The sequence below is a fragment of the Pituophis catenifer genome, unplaced genomic scaffold (genome assembly GCF_029215685.1).
Source record: "Pituophis catenifer annectens isolate HBS135680 unplaced genomic scaffold, rPitCat1.0.hap2 SCAF_1, whole genome shotgun sequence".
Taxonomy (NCBI): Eukaryota; Metazoa; Chordata; class Lepidosauria; order Squamata; family Colubridae; genus Pituophis; species Pituophis catenifer.
This window is the reverse complement of record NW_027256881.1, coordinates 29,294,038-29,314,754: the sequence shown is the minus strand read 5'-3', so window position 1 is coordinate 29,314,754 and position 20,717 is coordinate 29,294,038. Positions and strand designations below refer to the sequence as shown.

Genomic DNA, 20,717 nt, shown 5'->3' with positions numbered 1-20,717 from the left:
GAGTGGGGAGGGAATGGAGATTTTGCAGTATCCTTCCCTTGGAGTGGGTTGGGAATGGAGATTTTGCAGTATCTTTCCTTTGCCATGCCCACCAAGCCACACCACGCCCACCAAGCCATACCCACAGAACCAGTAGTAAAAAAATTTGGATTTCACCACTGGTCCAGAAGCCAACCAGCAGCCCACACAGGAAGTGTGGGATGGATGATATTTGGCTCTGACAAGAGTTGTCCTGTGAGGAGCATTGCTGCTGCCATTTGAACCGGCTGTACCTTCTCAGCCATTCTGAAAGGCTGCCCCATGTAGAGCACATTCGAGTAGTCTAAGTGTGTGGTGATCATGGCATGAGATGCCATCACTGGAGCATCCTGGTCAAGATAGAATCACAACTGGCATAGCAGCTGAAGCTGAGCAACACTGCCCCCTCCCCAAAGCCATGGCTTTCCTTATAGAGGAAGTTCTCATCAATTGAGAAGGAGCCATGAGCAAAACCTTGTGGGAGGAATGCTATCCGAACAAGGACAACCAATATTCAGCCTTGGCAGTGCTTAGCCGGAGTTATTTCATCCAGGCCAGATCCTGAGCACTTCCAGTCATCAATTCATGACTTCCAATGCTCCAGCTCAGGCAATAGGATGGCAAGCATGGATACCATGCAGAATTTACACTTTGGTCTTCTTCCTCGAAGTTTCTGCAAGTTGTTTTGGGCCCAACTCTCCACCAGCATGGGAGTTGTAATCCCAGACCACTAGAGGGCACTAGAACGGAGAAAAAGACTGGTTTGTCTAAACGACGAAATTCGGGTTGAGGGACGATGGTTGTTAGCGTTCCGATTCCGAAGCATTATCTCCCAAACCTTCGCCATAGATTCATAGAATCAGCAGCCGCTCCGCAAGAAGTGGAAAAGAGCCGAGAGACAACGGAAGTCCGCAAGTGGACCGCTGTTATACCAGACCTCTCGGGCAGAGGGCGCTGTTGCTACAGTAATTGTGGCCAGTGCTCCTCCCTCCCTATATAGGAGACCGAGGGAGAAGGCGGTGATTGAACGCAGGTGTTGTGCGCGCGTTGGAGGCGGTCAATGCGCGCAGAGCTCATGCTGGCGGTGGGCATGAAGGAGACGTGCGGGTAAGGGGTGGGGGGGTGGAGGCTTGCTACGTCACGTCACGAAAGGGCAGCCTGGGAGTGGGGGTCGGGCTCTTCTTCGCTTGAGGAAAGCGGGGTGGACGTGTGTGGCCCGCTGCGGTCGCTGCTGCTGACGCTTTCTGTCCCTTCCCACGCTCAGCTCAGAATTTCCATTGGCTTTATGGAAACCGCTAGCTCGCTAAGAGCACTTTGGATAAATGCGACCGCTAGAAGCAAAGCCGTAAAAACTCGAGCCATGTTTCTTGGAGGGGGGGAGGGAGATAAAGTCAAAGGGTGGGCTCCAAAGGCATTGCGCGGCAGCCCAGTCATCCCCAATGCGCGTGGAAATGTGGGAAGGTGTGTGTACTTCGAGTGGCTTTAATATCAATTTGGTTAGGACTCGTACACGCGCGCAAAAAAACAAAAAAAACGCACCGAAGAGAGGGAAGAAAGAGTACCTTGCATTTCGTTTTCTTTGGAGATCCCTGTGGTTTATCCTCTCCTCCCCCAGGACTTTTGTGTATGAAAACAAACATCCACACTTTACATCCTCAAACTGAGTCTTAACGTCTCTGGCGCAGTAGACGTTAAGTCCGGTGAAGTATATTAAGAAAAAATGTGAAAACTAGGGCTTTTATTTTACTGGAGAGAAGTAGGTTGCCCAGGTTCGGTCTGAAATGCTGTTGTTTTTAGAAATGGATCTAGGAAGTCTCGGAATATATCCTTTCCTGTTGCTCCCAAATACCTTGCAGTTAGTTTGTATGGCTGCCTTTCCCTGCTGTTGATGAGCATACTTATTCTACACCTGCAGAGAATGAGGTAGTAGGCCTTAAAGTAGGGGTCTCCAACCTGGGCAACTTTTAAGATTTGTGGACTTCAATTCCCAGACTGGGAACTCTGAGAGTTGAAGTCCACAAGTCTTAAAGTTGCCCAGGTTGGAGACCCCTGCCCTAAAGTGCTAGATTGAATCATTTCTGCCAAGTTATGCCATTTTTGAAAGGCCATTTTTTTTCAAAGGTCCTTAATATAAGGCAGATGAATGCATTCTCCCCCTTCTACGTTTAATTTGGGATGCATAGTAAGGACTCTGGATAGAGACCATGGCCCTATTTGCTATGGAACATTGTGATCCATCCTATTCTCAATTCATTACTGTCCTCCGAGGCCATTTGCTTGCTTCCCTGGTAGCAAGGTAACCCTGGTCAAGCATTATTAGATTTCCTGAAGAACAGTGTTAAGAGTAGAAGGTGAAGAAGACAGCTGAGGAGATAGCTCCCTGTTCCGCTCTAGGACGAATATTGTACCTGCTAAATTAGCAACTAAAAATAAGATGTCAAGAGGACCTAACACCACTGCATTGCCAAAGTCTGTGAATGTGTTAACCTTTTTACTCTTTTGTAGTTAAGTAATGTGCTATAGATTTGGGAGTGGAACAATCATCTCTGGTGAAGGATGAAACAAGAATTATGTTGGGCATAATCCACTCCTTTGCCACCTTGCTGCTTACTGTGCAATCTCAGATGCTTACTTGAAAATGAGTCCTGTTGGGTTCAGATTGCTCAACCCTGTGGTTCCTTTGTAACTATGATCTCTCCTGTAGATCCTTTTGACTCTCTGGTTTTTTAATCAGTTTTCCACTCTAGTTGGTCTCCTCATGAGTTAATCCTAGACGGTCTGGTTTTAAGCTCTTCTGTCATACAATATAGATGCCTTTACCCCCATGTAGTGTCCCTTAATTTTGATTAAAATATATTTAACAATTGGATAGTTGATAGTGATCAGGTGGACAATATGAAGGGAGGAAAGATCTTACAATCTTGCTTTCCTCTTATTTCTCCCAGTCATTAACATTTTTGTTGCATTCTGACTTAAATCCCCTCTCAAGAACCCAAGCCTATCAGAGAATGTGTCTATATGTAGGACAGTCGTCCTTAATCTGAGCACCCTCCAGATGTATGGAATCCAGCTGATAGAATTTCTGGCCATTGCTGAGAATTCTGTGGGATTGATCATCTGTAGAATGTCAGGAAGGTTAATATAGGCACAATGCTAAACCAGGAAATTATTCATAAACAAGGGAAAGACTTTGACACTGGCAGGGAGAGAGATTATAGTCTTCCTTTTCAAAATTATATGCAGGCAGGGGTGAGTTCCTGAGTCAATAATTACTTTGCCTTCCATAATAACCCAGATAGGTCATAGGCCATTTTTGGTCAATTTTGGAAAGAAAAGGTGGAACTTCATTTGAAAGTGCCTTCTGGTATATCTTGTTGCTGCCCAAATCTTTGTTGTGTTCAGTTCCACTGCTGGAGAAGAGATTACTTGGTTGTAGAGCATTTGCTTTCCACCTAGAAGAGACTGGGTCTGTTCCCTATTATTAGTCAAAAGGGATTAGAGATCAGATAATGGAACAGATTTGTGTGCCTGAAACCTATTGCCACAATCAATAGTATTGAGTTAAATAAACAATTTGTCTTCCCTATATGGAAGCATTTCTGCTCTCTGATTATTTGAGATTAACAATGGTTAAAAGATGGAGTAGTCTATTGGTTGATCAGTGGGATCTACAACAAAAATTTCAGAGTGCTGTTTGACAGAAACAACAGACAAACAATTGGAAGAAAGAAATTGTGCTGCTGAAATTAAAGTAGCTAAAAAGAAAACAAGGAATTCCTGATGGTTTGAAGGGATTGTGAGTTCTGTTCTGGAAAATGCTTGGTTTGGAAAATGAATTGGTTGATACACTGTAGGATTGTAGTAAGGAAGAAAAAAGTTCAGTGAGTGTGAAATCTGCTTATTGCTGCTGCTTAATTTTAATTTTAATTTTTTTGCTGTTTAATTTTAAAAGCCAATGTCTCAAATATTATAAGAACTCCCCCCAAAGAACCCTTAGAAAATTCTGCTTACCATATTTCATCATAATTCCATTCAGTGTAGGCGCTTGGCTCGTGAAGAACCATATGGATCCCAATACATTCAAAAGTTGCCCACTCTTGTTCTAATCAAATATCAATTTAGAGTGTTTAGGGTGTTTAAATAAAAGGCAACTAACTAGAATTTTGAAATGGAGATGATCAGTAGGTAATGATGCTGGAAAGTAATGCTAATGTTCCCTCTATAAGCATGACTCTCTATTAGGAGAAAGTTACATATGAATATATGAAAATTATGTTTTGCCTTATACAGTGCAATAGAAAGAAGTTGGTTATGGGAGTGAGGGCCTGCTTCAGACATCCCTGTACTTACAGTGATCCGTTTCATACAGTAATGTGCCAAATGGAACAACTATCTATTTAGCACTTCAGTCATCCTTAGATGTTGTATTTTCTATATATAATTGCATTAAATTATTTGACTCTGAATCAAACATATCAAAATATTTTAAAAGCTAATTGAAATATATTAATTTAATTTATATTGATTATATAATGAAAAAATGAATACTTAGGCGGGATCCTTGTTAGTGAAGATGATGCAAACCTTGCAAATCGTTTTATATTTGTAAAAGGCATGCAAAAGTGAACTTACAAATGTACTGCAATAATCAAGCCAAGATAGACTGATTGGATCTTTAAATGTGTATCCACGCACTGAAGTCTGTAATACTTGGAAAACTGTTAAAAAGAGATACATTTCTAAAATTTTAGCTAACAGCAAAGTGATGCTGCTTTCCCTATAAAAACCTTTTTCGCCTTAAGATGTGAGCTATCTTGAAAACTGAATTGATATTAGTAGAAACCTTAGTTTTTAATATTAAGGAAACGTGCCTTTGCTTGAAATGTAGAATTTTGCTTCAGATATGAGGTTATTTCCTATAATAGCTTCTTTTTCTGCAAATTCTGGACTTTAAATCAGATAAATTACTTAATATGCAATGGGGATGTGAAGAAAGGAGTTGGTTGTGGTGGAGAAAAATAAACTCCTTAGTCTTGATTTATGTAAATTTTCTGTGCAGAACTTATTTGGAGAACCAGCTGGAAAGGAACTACGGAATTACTTCTCCCATTAGTTTGGCACCACCAAGGGAAATAGATTATATCTATTCACAGAAACTTATTGAAGCCCTGAAGCCTTTTGGTGTATTTGAAGAGGAAGAAGAGCTGGATTGCAGGTAAAAGGGAGTACATGTAGTACTGCTGATCTTAAATGAATATTTTCTAATTACTGAAGTCATAATAGTGAAGTTTCTCTTGGTGAAAGTACAACAGGATAAACCCCTTGGCACCAATTTTTAGCACTGCTTTTTAAATGTTTTATTTATATTCCTGGCTGCAGGTTAGCTGTTCTTGACAAACTAAATAACTTGGTTAAATACTGGATTGCAGAAGTTACTGAAAATAAGGTAAGAGGCCTGTCAAAGCTTGACTCCTCCAGACTATTTACCTTGTTTTAAGCTACTGTAGAATTTTCTTGAGAGTAATAGAGATTTAGCTGTTTTTTGATAGATGTTTGCTGTCAAGCTACAGGTACCCTGCCATATATCAGAAGACTAACTGTTCCCTCCATGGAGCTCTTCATCTCCCACTTTCCCTTCCTTCCTGCCAGCCCTATTTTGGAGGCAATTGGGATAATCTTTGAAGCCACAAGACTTTGCAGCAAATGATACTTGATTGCTTTGGAAAGCTCATGACTTATCATTGTTGTTAAATCATTGATAGAGTCAAACTCTAACAAAAGCTCTCTTTGCAAAATTTCCTTTCCAAGATGGAGGCAGGCAAAGGCTGAAAACGAGGTCACCTTTCTTGAGTTTTTTGCTTAGCCGAGTGTTTGCTCAAAGATTGGTGGATAAGCTACTATTGACTTGGCACACAGAATGCCTGAAATCATAAATTATGGTTTGAAGATTTCAGTGGCTGAAATTACAAAACATGATAAAACTGGACAACCGCAGTACATTATAGCTCAGCATAATGCCAGAACATGACAGTCTGTTATATAATTTCTGTAAACGCTCTCGGAATGGTTCCTAGCAGCTGATAAAATGGCTTACAGTTGAGTAGATATGCTATAAGTGGGAAAAAGAAGAAAAAAGAGTAAAAAAATTTTAAAAACTAGTTGCATGAGAAACTTCTGGGAAGAGCAAATAGTTTTATTTAGAATGTTAATTGTTAAAAAATTGAAGATTTTTTAACAATTGAAGACTATGTGCGCACATGTTAAATATAATTGTACTGTATACATTCAAAGTAAAACTATTTCCTACTTTATTGTAGAACTTGCCATCTTCAATCTCATCCAGAGCTGGTGGCAAAATATTCACATTTGGTTCCTATCGGCTTGGAGTTCACACCAAAGGTAAGATCTACCAGATACATTGGACTACAATTATTTACATAATTTGCAACTGACATGGATAGACTATTAGATTGTGAAAGGCTGTTATAAACAGTCTTGAACTGTGAACATGTTCGTTTCATCAACTAATTGCCATGGCTGTTTTTCGGTAGGTGCTGACATAGACGCGCTCTGTGTAGCCCCTAGACACATAGAAAGATCAGACTTCTTCCAGTCATTTTTTGAAAAGTTAAAGCTCCAAGATGGCATCAGAAATCTGAGAGTAAGTCACTTTGTCTTTTTTTAACCATCTCAGGAGTGCATGTCATTCACTTGATGGTTGGGCAGCACTGTGTGAAAGCTGTTTATTGACAAGCCTTGAGAGGTTGAGAAAGGCTGTATTGAAGGGATACAAAAATGTGTAAACATATTTTATTTTGTATCAGTTGGAGTTTAGATTCATTCAGGTTTATGCTCCAAATTAATGTTTCTCGACACCGCTCTAAATGTTTCCCCACCTTCTTAGGACAAGCCATTTACAATAGATGGAATAAGACAAACAGGGAGCTGTTCTGGGTCTTAGAGGAACATGTAAGAAATACTCTCCCAAAAATGAAGGCAGCAAAGACAGACACTCGCTTTAAAATAAGTCATTAGCATGCTTATTTCCTATTCATTTTATTTCTATTGCATCAATAATTACAACTTTGAATTATGGCGTGAACCCAGGAGATTTGCCACAATATGAAAGCTTTATTTCTCATCGTCTCTTGCTTCCTTAGTTTTGGAACGTTCCCAAATACCAAAGCATTGATGTATGAATAAGAGAAAGCAAAAATATTGCTATAGCTAAGTAATTTTATAGAAAGTCTGCCTGTATTTGCCAGTTAAGTTTTTCTGAAGATGAATTTGTCATGGTTTGTTTTGGTTTTTTTTTTGAAGATCCAGGGATACTGGGACGTTCAAGAGTAGTTAATAATATAGGTAGTTAATTAATAAGAGGAACTAGGGGTGACATAACAGTTTTCCAGAATCTAAGGGGCTGCCACAAAGAAGAAGGGGGACAACCTATTCTCCAAGCCCCCTGAAGGCAGGACAAGAAGCAATGGATGGAAACTAATTGAGAGAAACAACCTAAAACTAAAGAGAAATTTCCTGACAGTTAGAACAATTCATCAGTGAAACTACTTGCCTCCAGAAGTTTGGGTGCTCCAACATTGGAGGTTTTTAAGAAGAGATTGAACGACCATATGTCTGCAATGGTATCGGGTTTCCTGTTTGAGCAGGGGATTGGATTAGAAGACCTCCAAGGTCCCTTCCAACTCTTATTCTGTTAATTGTTAGAAGCAGGGTGGATTTGATTTAAATTGAGTTGATTTAAATCACGATTTAAATCATGATTTAAATCACTAGTAAAAAGACTTGATTTAAATCAACTCAATTTAAATCATAATTTTAAAGAGCAACTGTCATCTCTGCTACTCCTTTGACCCACTGTTGACTCACCGATAGTCCCAGTGTTGCAGAATATACAGCCTCATGCTACATAACTAAGCTCCATTTCATGCTGAATAAACTAAATTATTTATGTATCTTAAATAGAAAACTATCTTACAATAGATTTTTAGCCCAAAAGTTTTTTATTAAAATAAATTCGATAAAAATCAAAAAAATCCGATTTAAATCAAAAAAATCTGATTTTTTTTTTGATTTTTTTTAAAAAAATAATTGATTTTTATCCACCCTGGTTAGAAGGCACTTTCTCACCCGGGATATAGAACCTAGGATTATTATAATCTTTTATCATCTGAACCCTGACACATGGGATGCTGGAACAACTTAAATTTTGTTTTAATAAAAACAAACTTGTTGTTTTAAAAGTATATGATAGATTCTGCTTTTTATTGAGGTATTCAAAGGTTATGTCTTTGTGGAGGCTAAGATTTCTGAGCCTTCTGTTTTTCTTTAGGAAAAGTTACATCATGATTGTGTTGCATATCTGTATTCTGGAAGCAGTGAAATAATTCAAAACTATTTCAAGTAAATGTTTTTCAATCTTTCCTACAGGCAGTAGAAGATGCATATGTACCAGTAATCAAGTTTGAATTTGATGGTATTGAGGTAAATATAGTTTTTATCCTTTTATGTACTGTAGACAGCTTCTGCTGGAAATTTGAATTTGATGATACTGGTTGTCCTTTTCAAGAAGAGAACTTGTTCTTAAAGTGATCTTTGGATAAGTGGACATATAGCTATATAGATTCTCTCCAAGTGTGAATGAAGAGATGTAAGCTTAGATCAGAAATGGTTTGGCACTTAGCTTAAGCACTGAGGTAACAGAATTTTGCCAGATTCCACTGGGACCAAATTTGGACTAGGTTTCCATTGGTCTTCACAGCAACATGATTGCTAGCATAAAAAAAATTCAGCTAACATTTATCTTTCCTGGTCAGTAATCAAAAAGAAAAACATTGGAAAATAAACAATACTAATACAATTACAAAGGTGCAAACAAATGAAAAACAGCACCCCTTGGAAATTGGAAATAAGGCGTTTCTGTGTCAACATAAAAAAGTAAAGTGATTTCCATTTATTAAAAGATACTTGATACCCTGACATATATGTAAATTAAGGGAAGATATATTCTTCTTGTGCCATATCCGTCATTGGATGTTGGCGATCATGTTGGCAATCCTATTTTTGTCAACAGCCGTATGAAAAAGTGCTGCTGAGTTTTGTCCAAACCAGTCCCTTAGGTTTTGAAGCCATTATGTTCTTCTTCAGCCTGGACCTTGTTTGCCTTCAATCTTTCTCTGGAGGATTAAGTGAACGATGCCATATTTTTCTGGGTGTCGCATCACATGTCCAAAATATTCTAACTTGCGCTTTTTAATGGCTTTGATTATTTCCCTTTGCTTTCCCAGGTGGCTTATCACCTCCTCATTTGTGATTTTGTTAACCCAACTTATACGTAACAGTCGTTTGTAAATCCACATTTCAAATGCTTCTAGTTTCTTCAAGTGGTTTTCTGTCAGAGACCAACTCTCTACTCCATAAAGCAGGATAGAAAAAATGTAATATAAGATATATACAAGATCATATGTTATGTCATATGTTAGCAGACTGAGAAGCAAACTTTTAAACACTAGGTTATGCCTTACTAATGCAAATAGGAAATAGAGAAGAAATTTATTAATTTACAGAGCCTTGGGCTCAGCTGATAAATCTTGAGGGTATGGGAAATATAGAAGTAAGTCCTGCAAAACTGAAGACTGACTGTACTAAGTGTAATGAACATGCAAGCAGTTTGCCACGGGGGCTGACATTAAGCAGCCTTTCTTTTACAGTTCCAGAAGAGGTGCATATGAATTACAAGAGTGATGCAGTACAATATTACACAGGCTGTGTGTATGGATTTTGTGAGATGTTTCTTCTACTTTCTGAGCTGGATACATAGATCAAATCAGAACACTTGCTACTTGGTAGCACATTGTTAGAGTTACTGCTAAGATACCATTTTCATTTCTTACACTTTAGATTGATCTCGTCTTTGCAAGACTACCCCTGCCAAGCATTTCAGATAGCCTGGACCTTAGGGATGATGCACATTTGAGAAGCCTTGATATCAGATGCATTCGGAGTTTAAATGGTAATTTTAAAGCTTTCCCTAGTCTGATATCTTCATGCAGTTTTGGCTTGAGGACTCAGGCTAAGAATGACTGTCTTATCTTCTCAAAACCTGTGAAACAACGGCTGGACAGTGATGTTCAAATAATGTATGCTTTTGAGTGTTTCATGTGATAATGGATGGAATGGATCAATCCATTAATTTCCATCCATAACTAATGGATGGAAACTAATCAAGGAGAGAAGCAACCTAGAACTAAGGAGAAATTTCCTGACAGTTAGAACAATCAGTAGTATGACTTTCCTCCAGAAGTTGCAGGTGCTCCAACACTGGATGTTCTTAAGAAGAGATTGGACAGCCATATGTCTGAAATGGTATTCCTGCTTGAGCAGGAGGTTGGATTTAGAAGACCTCCAAGGTCCCTTCTAACTCTGTTGTTTTGTATTGATGCTTAAAGCTTACTATACACATAGTTGCCCGAATCTTCGACTTCTGAAATTCAGTTTGCTTAAAACATGATGGAACTCTCATACACATGTGTAAATAGCATGTAACACTTTTTAGTATTCAAAAAGAAATGCTCCAGTTCTTTCAAAAAATAGTTTTTCAGCGAAAGTTCTTCCAATACTTGAGGTGCTGTCACAGAGAAGAGAGGGTCGACCTATTATATCAAAGCACCTGAAATTAATCAGTGGAATGGCTTGCCTCCAGAAGGTGCTCTATCACTGGAAGTTTTCCAGTGGAAAAATTGGACAACCATTGGTCCAGAATGATAGACTGCTCAAGTAGGAGGTTGAAGTAGAAGACTTCCAAGGTCCCTTCCAGCCCTGTTATTCTATATTCTTAAATCCTGTTGGATAAGTCAGGAGGATCATGATATTATTAATGACATGATATCAGATTAACATAAAGGCAGATTCTACCAAATTCTTCATCAATATTGGAAAAACATAAAGCTGTTACCACCACCTCACCACTATTGGAAAAATAGGCATTGGTTTTTAACATTGTTGTCCAATCTTGCACTGGGTCCATTGCTCAGTGTACCCTGAATACACTTAAGGTGGAAATTGTAAATAATCTTTATTCTGCTGAAGAAAATGACACAGGATCATCTCTCTCAAAGCCTATGTAACCCCTACCCCGCCCCACCCCAATGTCTTCTGGTGAGGTTTAACCAGCATTTACCATAAATTACAGCATGCTCACATCACAGGGTCACAAGATATTTTTTCATGTTCCCTTAAAGTAAGTCCTGTATTTTTAACATTTCAGCATTGCACATAGGCATAATACAATACTCAACAAAGTTACATAGGTTAATTAATGCTACATGCTTCGTACCATGATTTTTCCAATAAACTTCCTTTTTTAGCATCCATATTTAGCCATAATATTTGCAAATGTGCCCTGCTTGCCTTTTTGCCTTATTTCTTAATACCCTTGGGGTTACTGTTTAGCAAGCTAGGTATGTTTAGGCTTTTATTGAGTTTTTATCAAACCTTTGTTGGAAATTTGGGGTTTTCTCTTCCAATATCATTCCTGTTCGTAAACAATTTGGCCATCTACTGATAGAAATATGATGTATAAGACCTTTAATAATTAATAGTTTTAAGTGTCAGAGAGTGTCTTGTATTTCTTCAGGAATATAAGAAAATCTGGAGAGTTTCTGTCCATCTCCCCAATTGGAAAGAAAAACAAAAAAATTAAGCTACAGTATTAATATTGAGAGCCAGACTGGTATTGTGATTAAGGCATCAAGCCAGAAATCAGGGCACTCTGAGTTCAAGTTCTGCTTTAGGCGCAAAGCCAGCTAGATAATCTTGGGCCATCATCCTCACTCAGTTCTAGAAAGCAGGCAATGGCAAAAAAAAACCCATATTGATGTTGCATGATTGTTATAGCAGCTAGATTTAAAGAACTAGCATTTAGAATAATCCTTTGATATGGAAAAATATGGTAAAATGCATTGGATATGAATAAATCATCTTTTTCAAAAATTGTCTTTTTTATGTGGGATAACATTTAATATTACTGTTTCAGACCAGTTTTCGCCATTTTTTTTCAGGATGACTTAAGCAAAACAAAGACCTCATGTATCAACATTTTTCCAACCTGGAATGTTTCAGATATGTTAAGTTACATTCCATTTGCTGAACATGGCTGGGAATCCTTGGCAGTGTGATGTACTGAATCTCGATAGCAGGGAGCTGAAGAATGCTGCTGTAGACCATTGCTTGCCATTATTGGTGCTTTGCCTGTTTAACTTGAAACTTTAATGTTTGTCGGCAGGTTGCAGAGTCACTGATGAAATACTTCATTTGGTACCAAACAAGGAGAACTTCAGGCTGACACTCAGAGCAATTAAACTGTGGGCTAAGCGTAAGTACTTAATACATCAAATTTTGCACTATCAGCTGCAAGGCTTAATAGTCCTTGAAATGACTCTTTAGGGTAAGCCAAGTGAGTTTGTCATATATGAATGTTTTCTGCAAATCTTCATAATGGTTGTTGAACCATAAATTTAGTGGATCCTGAAACAAATTTACATGTGTCTAATGTTTGCAAAGCAGTGGCTGGGTATGTGTTTGCGATTCCTGTTGAATGCTCAAAACCTACTTTAAGCTACCTCAAGTTGTTAAGCATTGGTATTTGAGCTGGACGTCCACCCGATTGTAAAAATGACCGAACAATTAATCAGTGGAACAACTTGCCTTCAGAAGTTATGTGTGTTCCATCACCGGAGGTTTTTAAGAAGAGACTGGACAACTACTTGTCTGAAATGGTGTAGGATCTTTTGGTCAAGCAGGGGGTTGACTAGAAGACCTCCAAGCTCCCTTTCAACTCTGTCATTCTGTTACAAGAGTACAGTCCTATGTAAGAACAAGAACAGAAATATTGCAGTTGCCCTGTTACTATGTCACCTCAAAGCCTGTCCTGGGCCTGGCAAATAGCACTGAGGTTCCTGTGAGAATCAAGAAACTAGTTTCTTCAGTAGTATAACCAAGAAAATATGTTGAGCTGTTCCACATTGGAAATTAGATTTGCACTCACTTTGTTATAAAAATTATGTACAAATTATATCCTGTACTCTGCTGTAATTCATAATTCATATTGCTGAAAAAATTCAGTCCAAATATTGAAGAAGTCACAGTGCCTTTCTCATTATTATCGGTTATGAAGGTGCATTATTAGAAGGTACATATAATAGCAGACATGACTAGTCTTAGCATTTTCTGAAGTTATCGTTAGCTACAGGGAAAAAGTTATTTGCTTCTGGTCACTGAAAGGCATTAGTATTTTCCAGTGAGAGTGAAGTAGTTCATTCTTTTTTAGAGAAACTTTAAACATAATGTCAACTCAATCAAGGAATTGAAACACATGACCTTTTAAACTAATATCTGTGTTTCTTTGCATATGTTAGAGGAGGCTTCCTATGGTTTAAGCACTCTCCCTCCTTCTCCGAACTTGCATCTGGAGAAGGGTCCAGGTGCAAATCCATGACAACTTCTCTCTCTGCAGAATATGTACACTGGGCTGTTCTATGTGTTCTTTGATTCCTGATTGTGTGTAGCTTTTAGTTGTTATAGGATGTTGATGGCTGGCTATTAAGTCATTAATTGTTGTTTTACTTGTGCTGCTACACCTTCGGTTCCTAAGTACCTGGTAGGCTGGTGGTAAATCAGCGCTGACAAGGGCCCTATTTTTCATTCTAATTTTAAGGCTTTGAAATAATCACTTGTATATTGCAGGATGACAATGGCATTTGTCAACCATCCAGAGCTTTTATAGCACATGGTTCTGGTCAGATTTCAGACTGCTGCATGTTTAGTGCAATAGGTGCTGCTATGATGCTGCTAGAGCTGAAGTCTAGGGATCCAAATGACAGGAGAGAGGAAGGATAAATTGGTGAAAGGGTGCTGAGACTGGCAGTAATCACTGTGACATCTTTCCTATTATTAGAAACATTTTATTGCTAAGCTTGTCTGGATATACCTGCTAATTCTTTTATATTTTTTCAATGTCTTATTCTTTTAAAAAGTCACTTATTTCTAAGCAAAAAATTTATTATCAAGTTTATTATCAAGTTAATCCTGCATTTGACAACTGAATAAGGAATCTTGTAAGGGCATTGAACAAACTATTGTAGATGCATGCATAATTCAGATAAGTAATCTATCTATAAGCTTGAATTACAACCCAGCGCATCATCCTTGACTATCAAGCTGGTGGGGTGTGGACAGTGAGACCATGGGCTGAATCTGTTTTCCTTGGCTGGGTTGTCCAAATTGTAGCTGCTCACCTGCTGTCCTTAAAGGGAAGTGAGGCAAATCAACACCACAGAGCTGTCTGTTTGCCTAACTCAGGTTTGCAGGAAACAGGAAGGGGACCTTTTAAATTCAACCCTTTCCATGCTTGCCTGGCATACAAATGGCCACAAGGTGGAATACTTTCAAAAGGAAAGTGATTGCTAGAATCAAAGTCTCAATGACAAATACCTATACAGAAAATTGTTGCTGGGGAACTCAAAACTAAGTGTTAGTTAATGTAGTCTTTGGGCTGATGTGCAAGCTTCTGTTTCAGAATTTTTGAGTGTTTTGGCTTTTCTGAGTGTTGTGCCATGTTAGATACAAGGGATCTGCCATCAGATTTCATAGTCTGAGTTAGTTAAAAGGGGGTTGAGAGTTTAGCTTCTGAGTTAGTTAAGGGAAGTGAAGTGGTTCATGTTTTTCCACTTGTGCTCATGTTCTAAATTTCTTTCCTATACCCAAAATGCTGCTTATTTCACTGAGTGTAAACTATTCAGTGGTGATAAAAGTAGTGGAAAATACAGTCGTCTATTTCTTCGTTGTCTTTTAACCTACCTGGTTTAGAAAAGAAAGTGAACTAACTTAAATCAGACTAAAGCAGGCTGAATGATTGTAGTCTAGTTTTCTTTTGTCCTGATGTTTTACCAGAATCTGTGGCAGGATAAAAAAACATGCATTTCAGCCCAAAAGCTTATCACTGCTTCATTGATGCCAGCCATGATAGCCTACACCAGTATAATGAATGAGACTGTTTGAAATACTGAGTCCCATCTGAGTACCAAATATCTACTTTTAGGGCGTGGAATTTATTCCAACATGCTGGGATTCCTTGGTGGTGTTTCTTGGGCCATGCTGGTGGCAAGGACCTGTCAGCTGTACCCAAATGCTTTGGCATCAACCCTTGTTCACAGATTCTTCTTAATTTTTTCAAAGTGGTAAGATTTACTTATTTAGTAAATGAATAGACAATCCATCCCACTATTCAAAGCAACTTTTGATAAATGTATTAGGCCTCTACTGTGTAAGCAATGCAGGTTATATTATATACTAACAAAACATTACACTAAGCCATGATTTGCAAGTCAAGTGGTTTGAAATCATGTCTCTTCCTGATAAATATTCATTCTAGAAAGTTGAAAGTTAGTTGTGCAAAGAGATTTGCCTTCTGCTATCCAAATTGGTTCGCTGAAAACATTTATCTGGCATAGAATTTCTTCTGAAGAATTCAGTTCAAAATTGGTTTACATCAGGGGTGTCAAACTTGATCCCATTGCGGGCTGTATCAGGATTTTGTTTGCCCTTGGGGAGCTGGATGGGTATGGCTTGGTTGTCATGGCTGACTGGGGGGCCAGGGCGCAGAACAACTCTGGGCCTATCATGGGTTGGATCCAGCCTGCAGGCCGCATGTTTGACACATCTGGTTTACATTCTTACATTCTGGATGGTAGATCATCTCAGGAAGGCAGCCATTACTAATAAAGCAAACATGCTCCTTAAAGAATGAAGAAAGAATATCACTTTTAAATACCATTCCAGTTAGTTTTCTTCTGGTTCTAATAGAACCAAGTTGCTCTGTAGACGTCAGTGCCAAAGTCCTACTAGGAATTGCCTGAAATAGAATTCATAGAATGACGCAAGAGGAAAATACTTAAAAGGTTTCAGTGTGATAGCTTTAATTAAATTTAAATATAAGGGAAAGTACATTATTTTATCACCATCTTCTTTTTGCAGTACAGCACTGGTATTGCTTATAAGCCATTGTGGGCCTCAGCCTCATAGATAGTGTGCACTGCATTCCTTTGATAATTAAAAAATCATCCCTTAGTGGAACTGCTAAAATGATTTATATTTGGCTGTTTTAACTTTTATGTCTCCATAGGTGACCTTGGGCTTATCCCCTTTTTGAATTCTTACCCTCCCTTTGCATTAGCTCTCACGAGAATTGCTTTGGGGATTACAGAATCTTACAGGATCCAATCTGGGTCAGTCCCCGGAACCAGAAGTTTAGTTCATTACAGAATCTGGTTATTTGCCAGAAAATTAATCTCCCTTGCATTTATTATTTGTTTGCTGGCATTGGTATAAAATAATGCTTTCCCAGCCTGGTAACCTCTAGAGCAGGGATGTACAACTTCGGCAACTTTAAGACTTTGTCAAGTTCAGCTCCCAGAATTCTCCAGCCAGCCATGCTGGAGAATCCCCTGCTCTAGACATTACTGACATGCATCTACTTCTGACTGGCATGGCAATGTTGATGGAAAGTTATGGTTGTTGTAGTCCTGGAGGGTGGCATATTGAGGAAGGCAGGCATATCCTATGTTTCTACTGTTAGTAATATAGAGTTCCTATTCGTAGTTCAAGTTTTGTCAGATTGCCTATACATATATTAGCATTGTGTGCAGATTAATATAATGGACAGAACAAATCCTGAGGCCATATACAGTGTATGTGTTCGAAAAGAATGAAAGAAACTTAACTGTCCAGAATTACCAGTTATAACTCTTACTTGCAGGGAATGGCCCAATCCTGTCTTGCTGAAACAACCTGAAGAGAGCAATCTCAACTTGCCTGTCTGGGACCCCAGGGTTTGTAAAGCATACCACTTTGAGATGACAAGTAACAATTCTTGATTGCAGTATCCATTCCTCTTCTAAGAGATATGTTCTGTGAGGGTCTTTGAGTTGCGTGGGGCAACATGGGAGGAGAGGAAATGTTCACAGAAAATAACTGCTAATGTTTGGAACAAAATCCACTTCTAAGATGAATGTCCCTGTCTCATTTCAAGACAAAATGCATGCAGACAGAGGTGGATTTCAGCAGGTTCTGACCAGTTCTGGAGAACAGGTAGTGGAAATTTTGAGTAGTTTGGAGAACCGGTAAATACCACCTCTGATTGTGCCCCGCCCCCATCTATTCTCTGCCTCCCAGCTGATCGGGAGGAAATGGGAATTTTGCAGTAACCTTCTCCTGGAGTGGGGAGGGAATGGAGATTTTACAATATCCTTCCCCTGCCACGCCCACCAAGCCATGCCACGCCTACCAAGCCGCACCCACAGAACTGGTAGTAAAAAAATTTGAAACCCACCACTGCATGCAGGGCATTGTGATATTATTGTGTATTATGCTTTGTAATCAATGTTGTGGTTATGCCATGTCCTTGATTCATACTCTATTCTGAGCTATTTTTTAAAATTGCTTTAGACTTATTGGGATGTTTTGCATTTACCTATTCTAAGTGGGGAAAGGATATTCCCTGATAAGTGAAGGTGTTTTTTCTGCATTTTCTATTGAATGCTAAACTTTAGTTAGCAGCTTTAAAGCACTTTCTGGACATGCATAAAATAAAATGCCTGGATTATGTTTGGTATAATGACAATAGTTACTGTAAGAGAGATTGATGTTATATTCCCCTGTTTCAAATGGAGGTTAAGTCTTAAATTTATATTTGGTTTTCTAAAGGCCAGCTGGTGAGTTGGTGGTTGGTGAGATTTTAGGTTCATATTCTGAAATTTAGTTCTTCATGGAATCACCCATTTATCTGTGATAGGTAAATCCAGCTGACCGTTATCATCTAATGCCCATTATCACTCCAGCCTATCCACAGCAGAACTCCACTTATAATGTGTCCACATCAACCCGAGCAATCATGGTGGAAGAATTCAAATACGGTACGCCATCTCCATTGCCTCTGTTTTGCATATCAGAGTAAGAATGGTTTATTATTTGCTGGATATTCTCTTTGAAGAGTTTTGCATTTTCCTCTTGTGAATGGATATAAAAAAGTGCTCTGGGTCATTTTTATTCACCTGCAATCTAGTAGAAATGCATTTTCATTGATCAATATTGTTATTTTTGCAAAGATGGGTGCCTAGTGATAAGTTTCATTTATTTTTCTATTTATTATAATACTACTTCAGTCGAAATGAATCTATGTAACTTGCAAAAGCAACCAATGATAAATAGTCATAGAAAAATAGATAAAACTATCCTATGAGTGAAGCTATTTCTGTATTAGTATCTGGTTGTTGCAGACATTTCTTAAAGGGATAAGGGAGACTTTGTCCCAACATCCTTTTCCCTGTTTCACCTCAGCAAAATTTAGGGAAAAAAGGCATTATTTGGGATAGAGGAGCAATTTCTCCTTGAATTTTTTAGGGTTGGAGGGATTGATTAGTGGGGCTAGGAAGATTGACTTCATTCTCCCTTTCCCCCCAGGTGTATCTTTACTGATACAAGTAAATAGCATTCATGTCATTGTTGTTGATTTTGCTTGTTCCTATTCCTATCCTTATTCTATAGCATTTTAAGAGAAAACAATAGCCACCTTAAAAATGACAGCAGAATTGCTTATTGGACAGGAGAGAATGGGATGAAAAAAATTCAGAGAAGTCTCTTTTAGACACCTCCTCCTTTAGACAGAATTTTAGAAATGTGGCACTGGGAGGTTTGATCTTGATGTGTGGGTGGGTATTGGGCAGAATTAACTATTATTCCCCTTCTCCCTTTTCATATTCATCTCTTATTTCTGATAACATCCATTTATCACTAGTGAGTATCCAAGATGAGATACAAAGTGTTCCTGTGTAGTTTAGGGATAGGATGCCAGTTCTAAAAATAGAAAAGGTTGAGATGAAAATGTGGAACTATTTATAATCTACCCCAATGGGAAGAGTATTAGAATGGGCACAATTAGAAAAAACAATGGGATACTGGAGGTTAAGGAAAGTTCTTGATGAGGTTTGTTATGATTTAGAACTCCTATTATTCTTAGTCTCAATAGCCTTTGTGGAACCGATACTTCTGAACTTATAACTGTTTATTGTAAAGCACTTACTATAGGTGTGTTATATTTAAACAGGTCTTATGGTTACAGATGAAATTCTTCAAGGAAAGTCAGATTGGCCAAAGCTGCTTGAGCCACCCAACTTTTTTCAAAAGTATAAGTATGTAAGATCACCAAAGGTTTCAGAATTCACATTTCAGCAACTAAATATGCTGTATTTTAGCTAGCAATGCATCCTAAGCATCTTATGGGTAAAAGCATATACTAAAATAACAACAATGGAAATACAGCATATTTTTAAAAAACTAAAACTAATTTGAATGTGTTGGATCAAAGAAATCTGGGTGCAGTAGTAATGTGCTTAGTGATAGCTGGATAGGGTAGGGAATTCAACATTGTTAGGAAATATATTTGCAGTAGTAACTCCTTATTAATTTTAATATTTATTTGTTATTTTTGAAATGCATTGGATTATCCTGTAGTCAGCCCGTACAAATGTTACCAAAGTTGGAGAATATAATCTACGCCCAAACAATTTAATTAATCTTGCAATGCAACTGCAAACAGCTGCACCCAAAGCCAGCTTTATCATTACATAAAGTAAGGCAATTCTTTGGGTAACAAGTGTTGGATGGTTGTGGCAGTGGCATGTTGGCTAATAGAGCAAGCTGCTTTCTTCAAATAGAGTACCGAATATTATCCTGCTAATATGAATATTACATGCACTTGGGTTATCAATATTATATAATGTCTAAAACAAGAATTGGTTACTCTTTCAACTGCTCCCTATACTGTATTTCCTGTAATAGGAATCATGAATTTGTACTAGGCATTCACCTCTATGTCAATCAAGCATCTTTTGTTCCAGTTTCCATTTTTGATAAACTGTCTTGCTTAAAACAAGCTCTTCTACCACTCTTGACTGATGCCGAAGCCTCCTTAGCCTTACACATGAGGGAGAATTAATGTGAGAGAAGCACATCAATATACTTCAAGGTTAGGGAAGCTTTTAGAAGAGACGGTGGTATAAAGTAAGTTAACAAGAATTGAAGACTGAGCAGTACAGTTTTAAAAAGTTGATAACAGTAGTTTTAATAGTTTAATAGTTTAGTTTTAAAACTAAAACTATTAAATATATCAAATTTTAGTTCTTTATTTTTCCAGACACTATATTGTATTGACTGCTGTTTCTTCAACTGAAGAACATCATTTGGAATGGTAAGCCTATTTTTTAAATGCTGATAATAAACCTAATTTTAAAATCAAAAGCATTTCAAAAAGGAATTGGGGAAAAATGTATTTCCCTCAGAGTCTTCATTAGGAACAGTAAGATTTATTTTCCAAATCAACTTGCATTCAAGCATCCAAATTAATAATATGGTAATATTATTTACAATGTATGAGCAGAAAAATCAACATAAATTCATCTATTCTGTATAATTTTTTTTGCAAATTACTCAGGTTATTTTAAGATTTCAATTTATTTAACCACTTGCTCTGACTTCTATATTTTGACAAGCCTTAACCACATAATTGCAGATGTGTCTACATGCATGAAGGGATAAAAACATTGAAAAAAGCTAAAATTCTCAGTGCTAAA

At 38.0% G+C, this 20,717-nt stretch overlaps 1 protein-coding gene across 1 annotated transcript in view; it reads left to right on the top strand.

The window, feature by feature from the left end:
- Positions 1–1,078: 1,078 nt before the first annotated feature.
- PAPOLG (poly(A) polymerase gamma) overlaps positions 1,079–20,717 on the top strand; it is a 35,879-nt gene continuing 16,240 nt past the window's right edge. The window contains exons 1-13 of the mRNA XM_070947482.1: positions 1,079–1,125; positions 5,078–5,233; positions 5,398–5,464; positions 6,336–6,417; positions 6,570–6,679; positions 8,464–8,517; positions 9,934–10,045; positions 12,317–12,406; positions 15,131–15,269; positions 16,847–16,919; positions 17,882–18,002; positions 19,193–19,277; positions 20,282–20,335. Coding sequence (XP_070803583.1) covers positions 1,079–1,125; positions 5,078–5,233; positions 5,398–5,464; positions 6,336–6,417; positions 6,570–6,679; positions 8,464–8,517; positions 9,934–10,045; positions 12,317–12,406; positions 15,131–15,269; positions 16,847–16,919; positions 17,882–18,002; positions 19,193–19,277; positions 20,282–20,335 — 1,190 coding nt within the window. The remainder of the gene's footprint in view (positions 1,126–5,077; positions 5,234–5,397; positions 5,465–6,335; positions 6,418–6,569; positions 6,680–8,463; positions 8,518–9,933; positions 10,046–12,316; positions 12,407–15,130; positions 15,270–16,846; positions 16,920–17,881; positions 18,003–19,192; positions 19,278–20,281; positions 20,336–20,717) is intronic.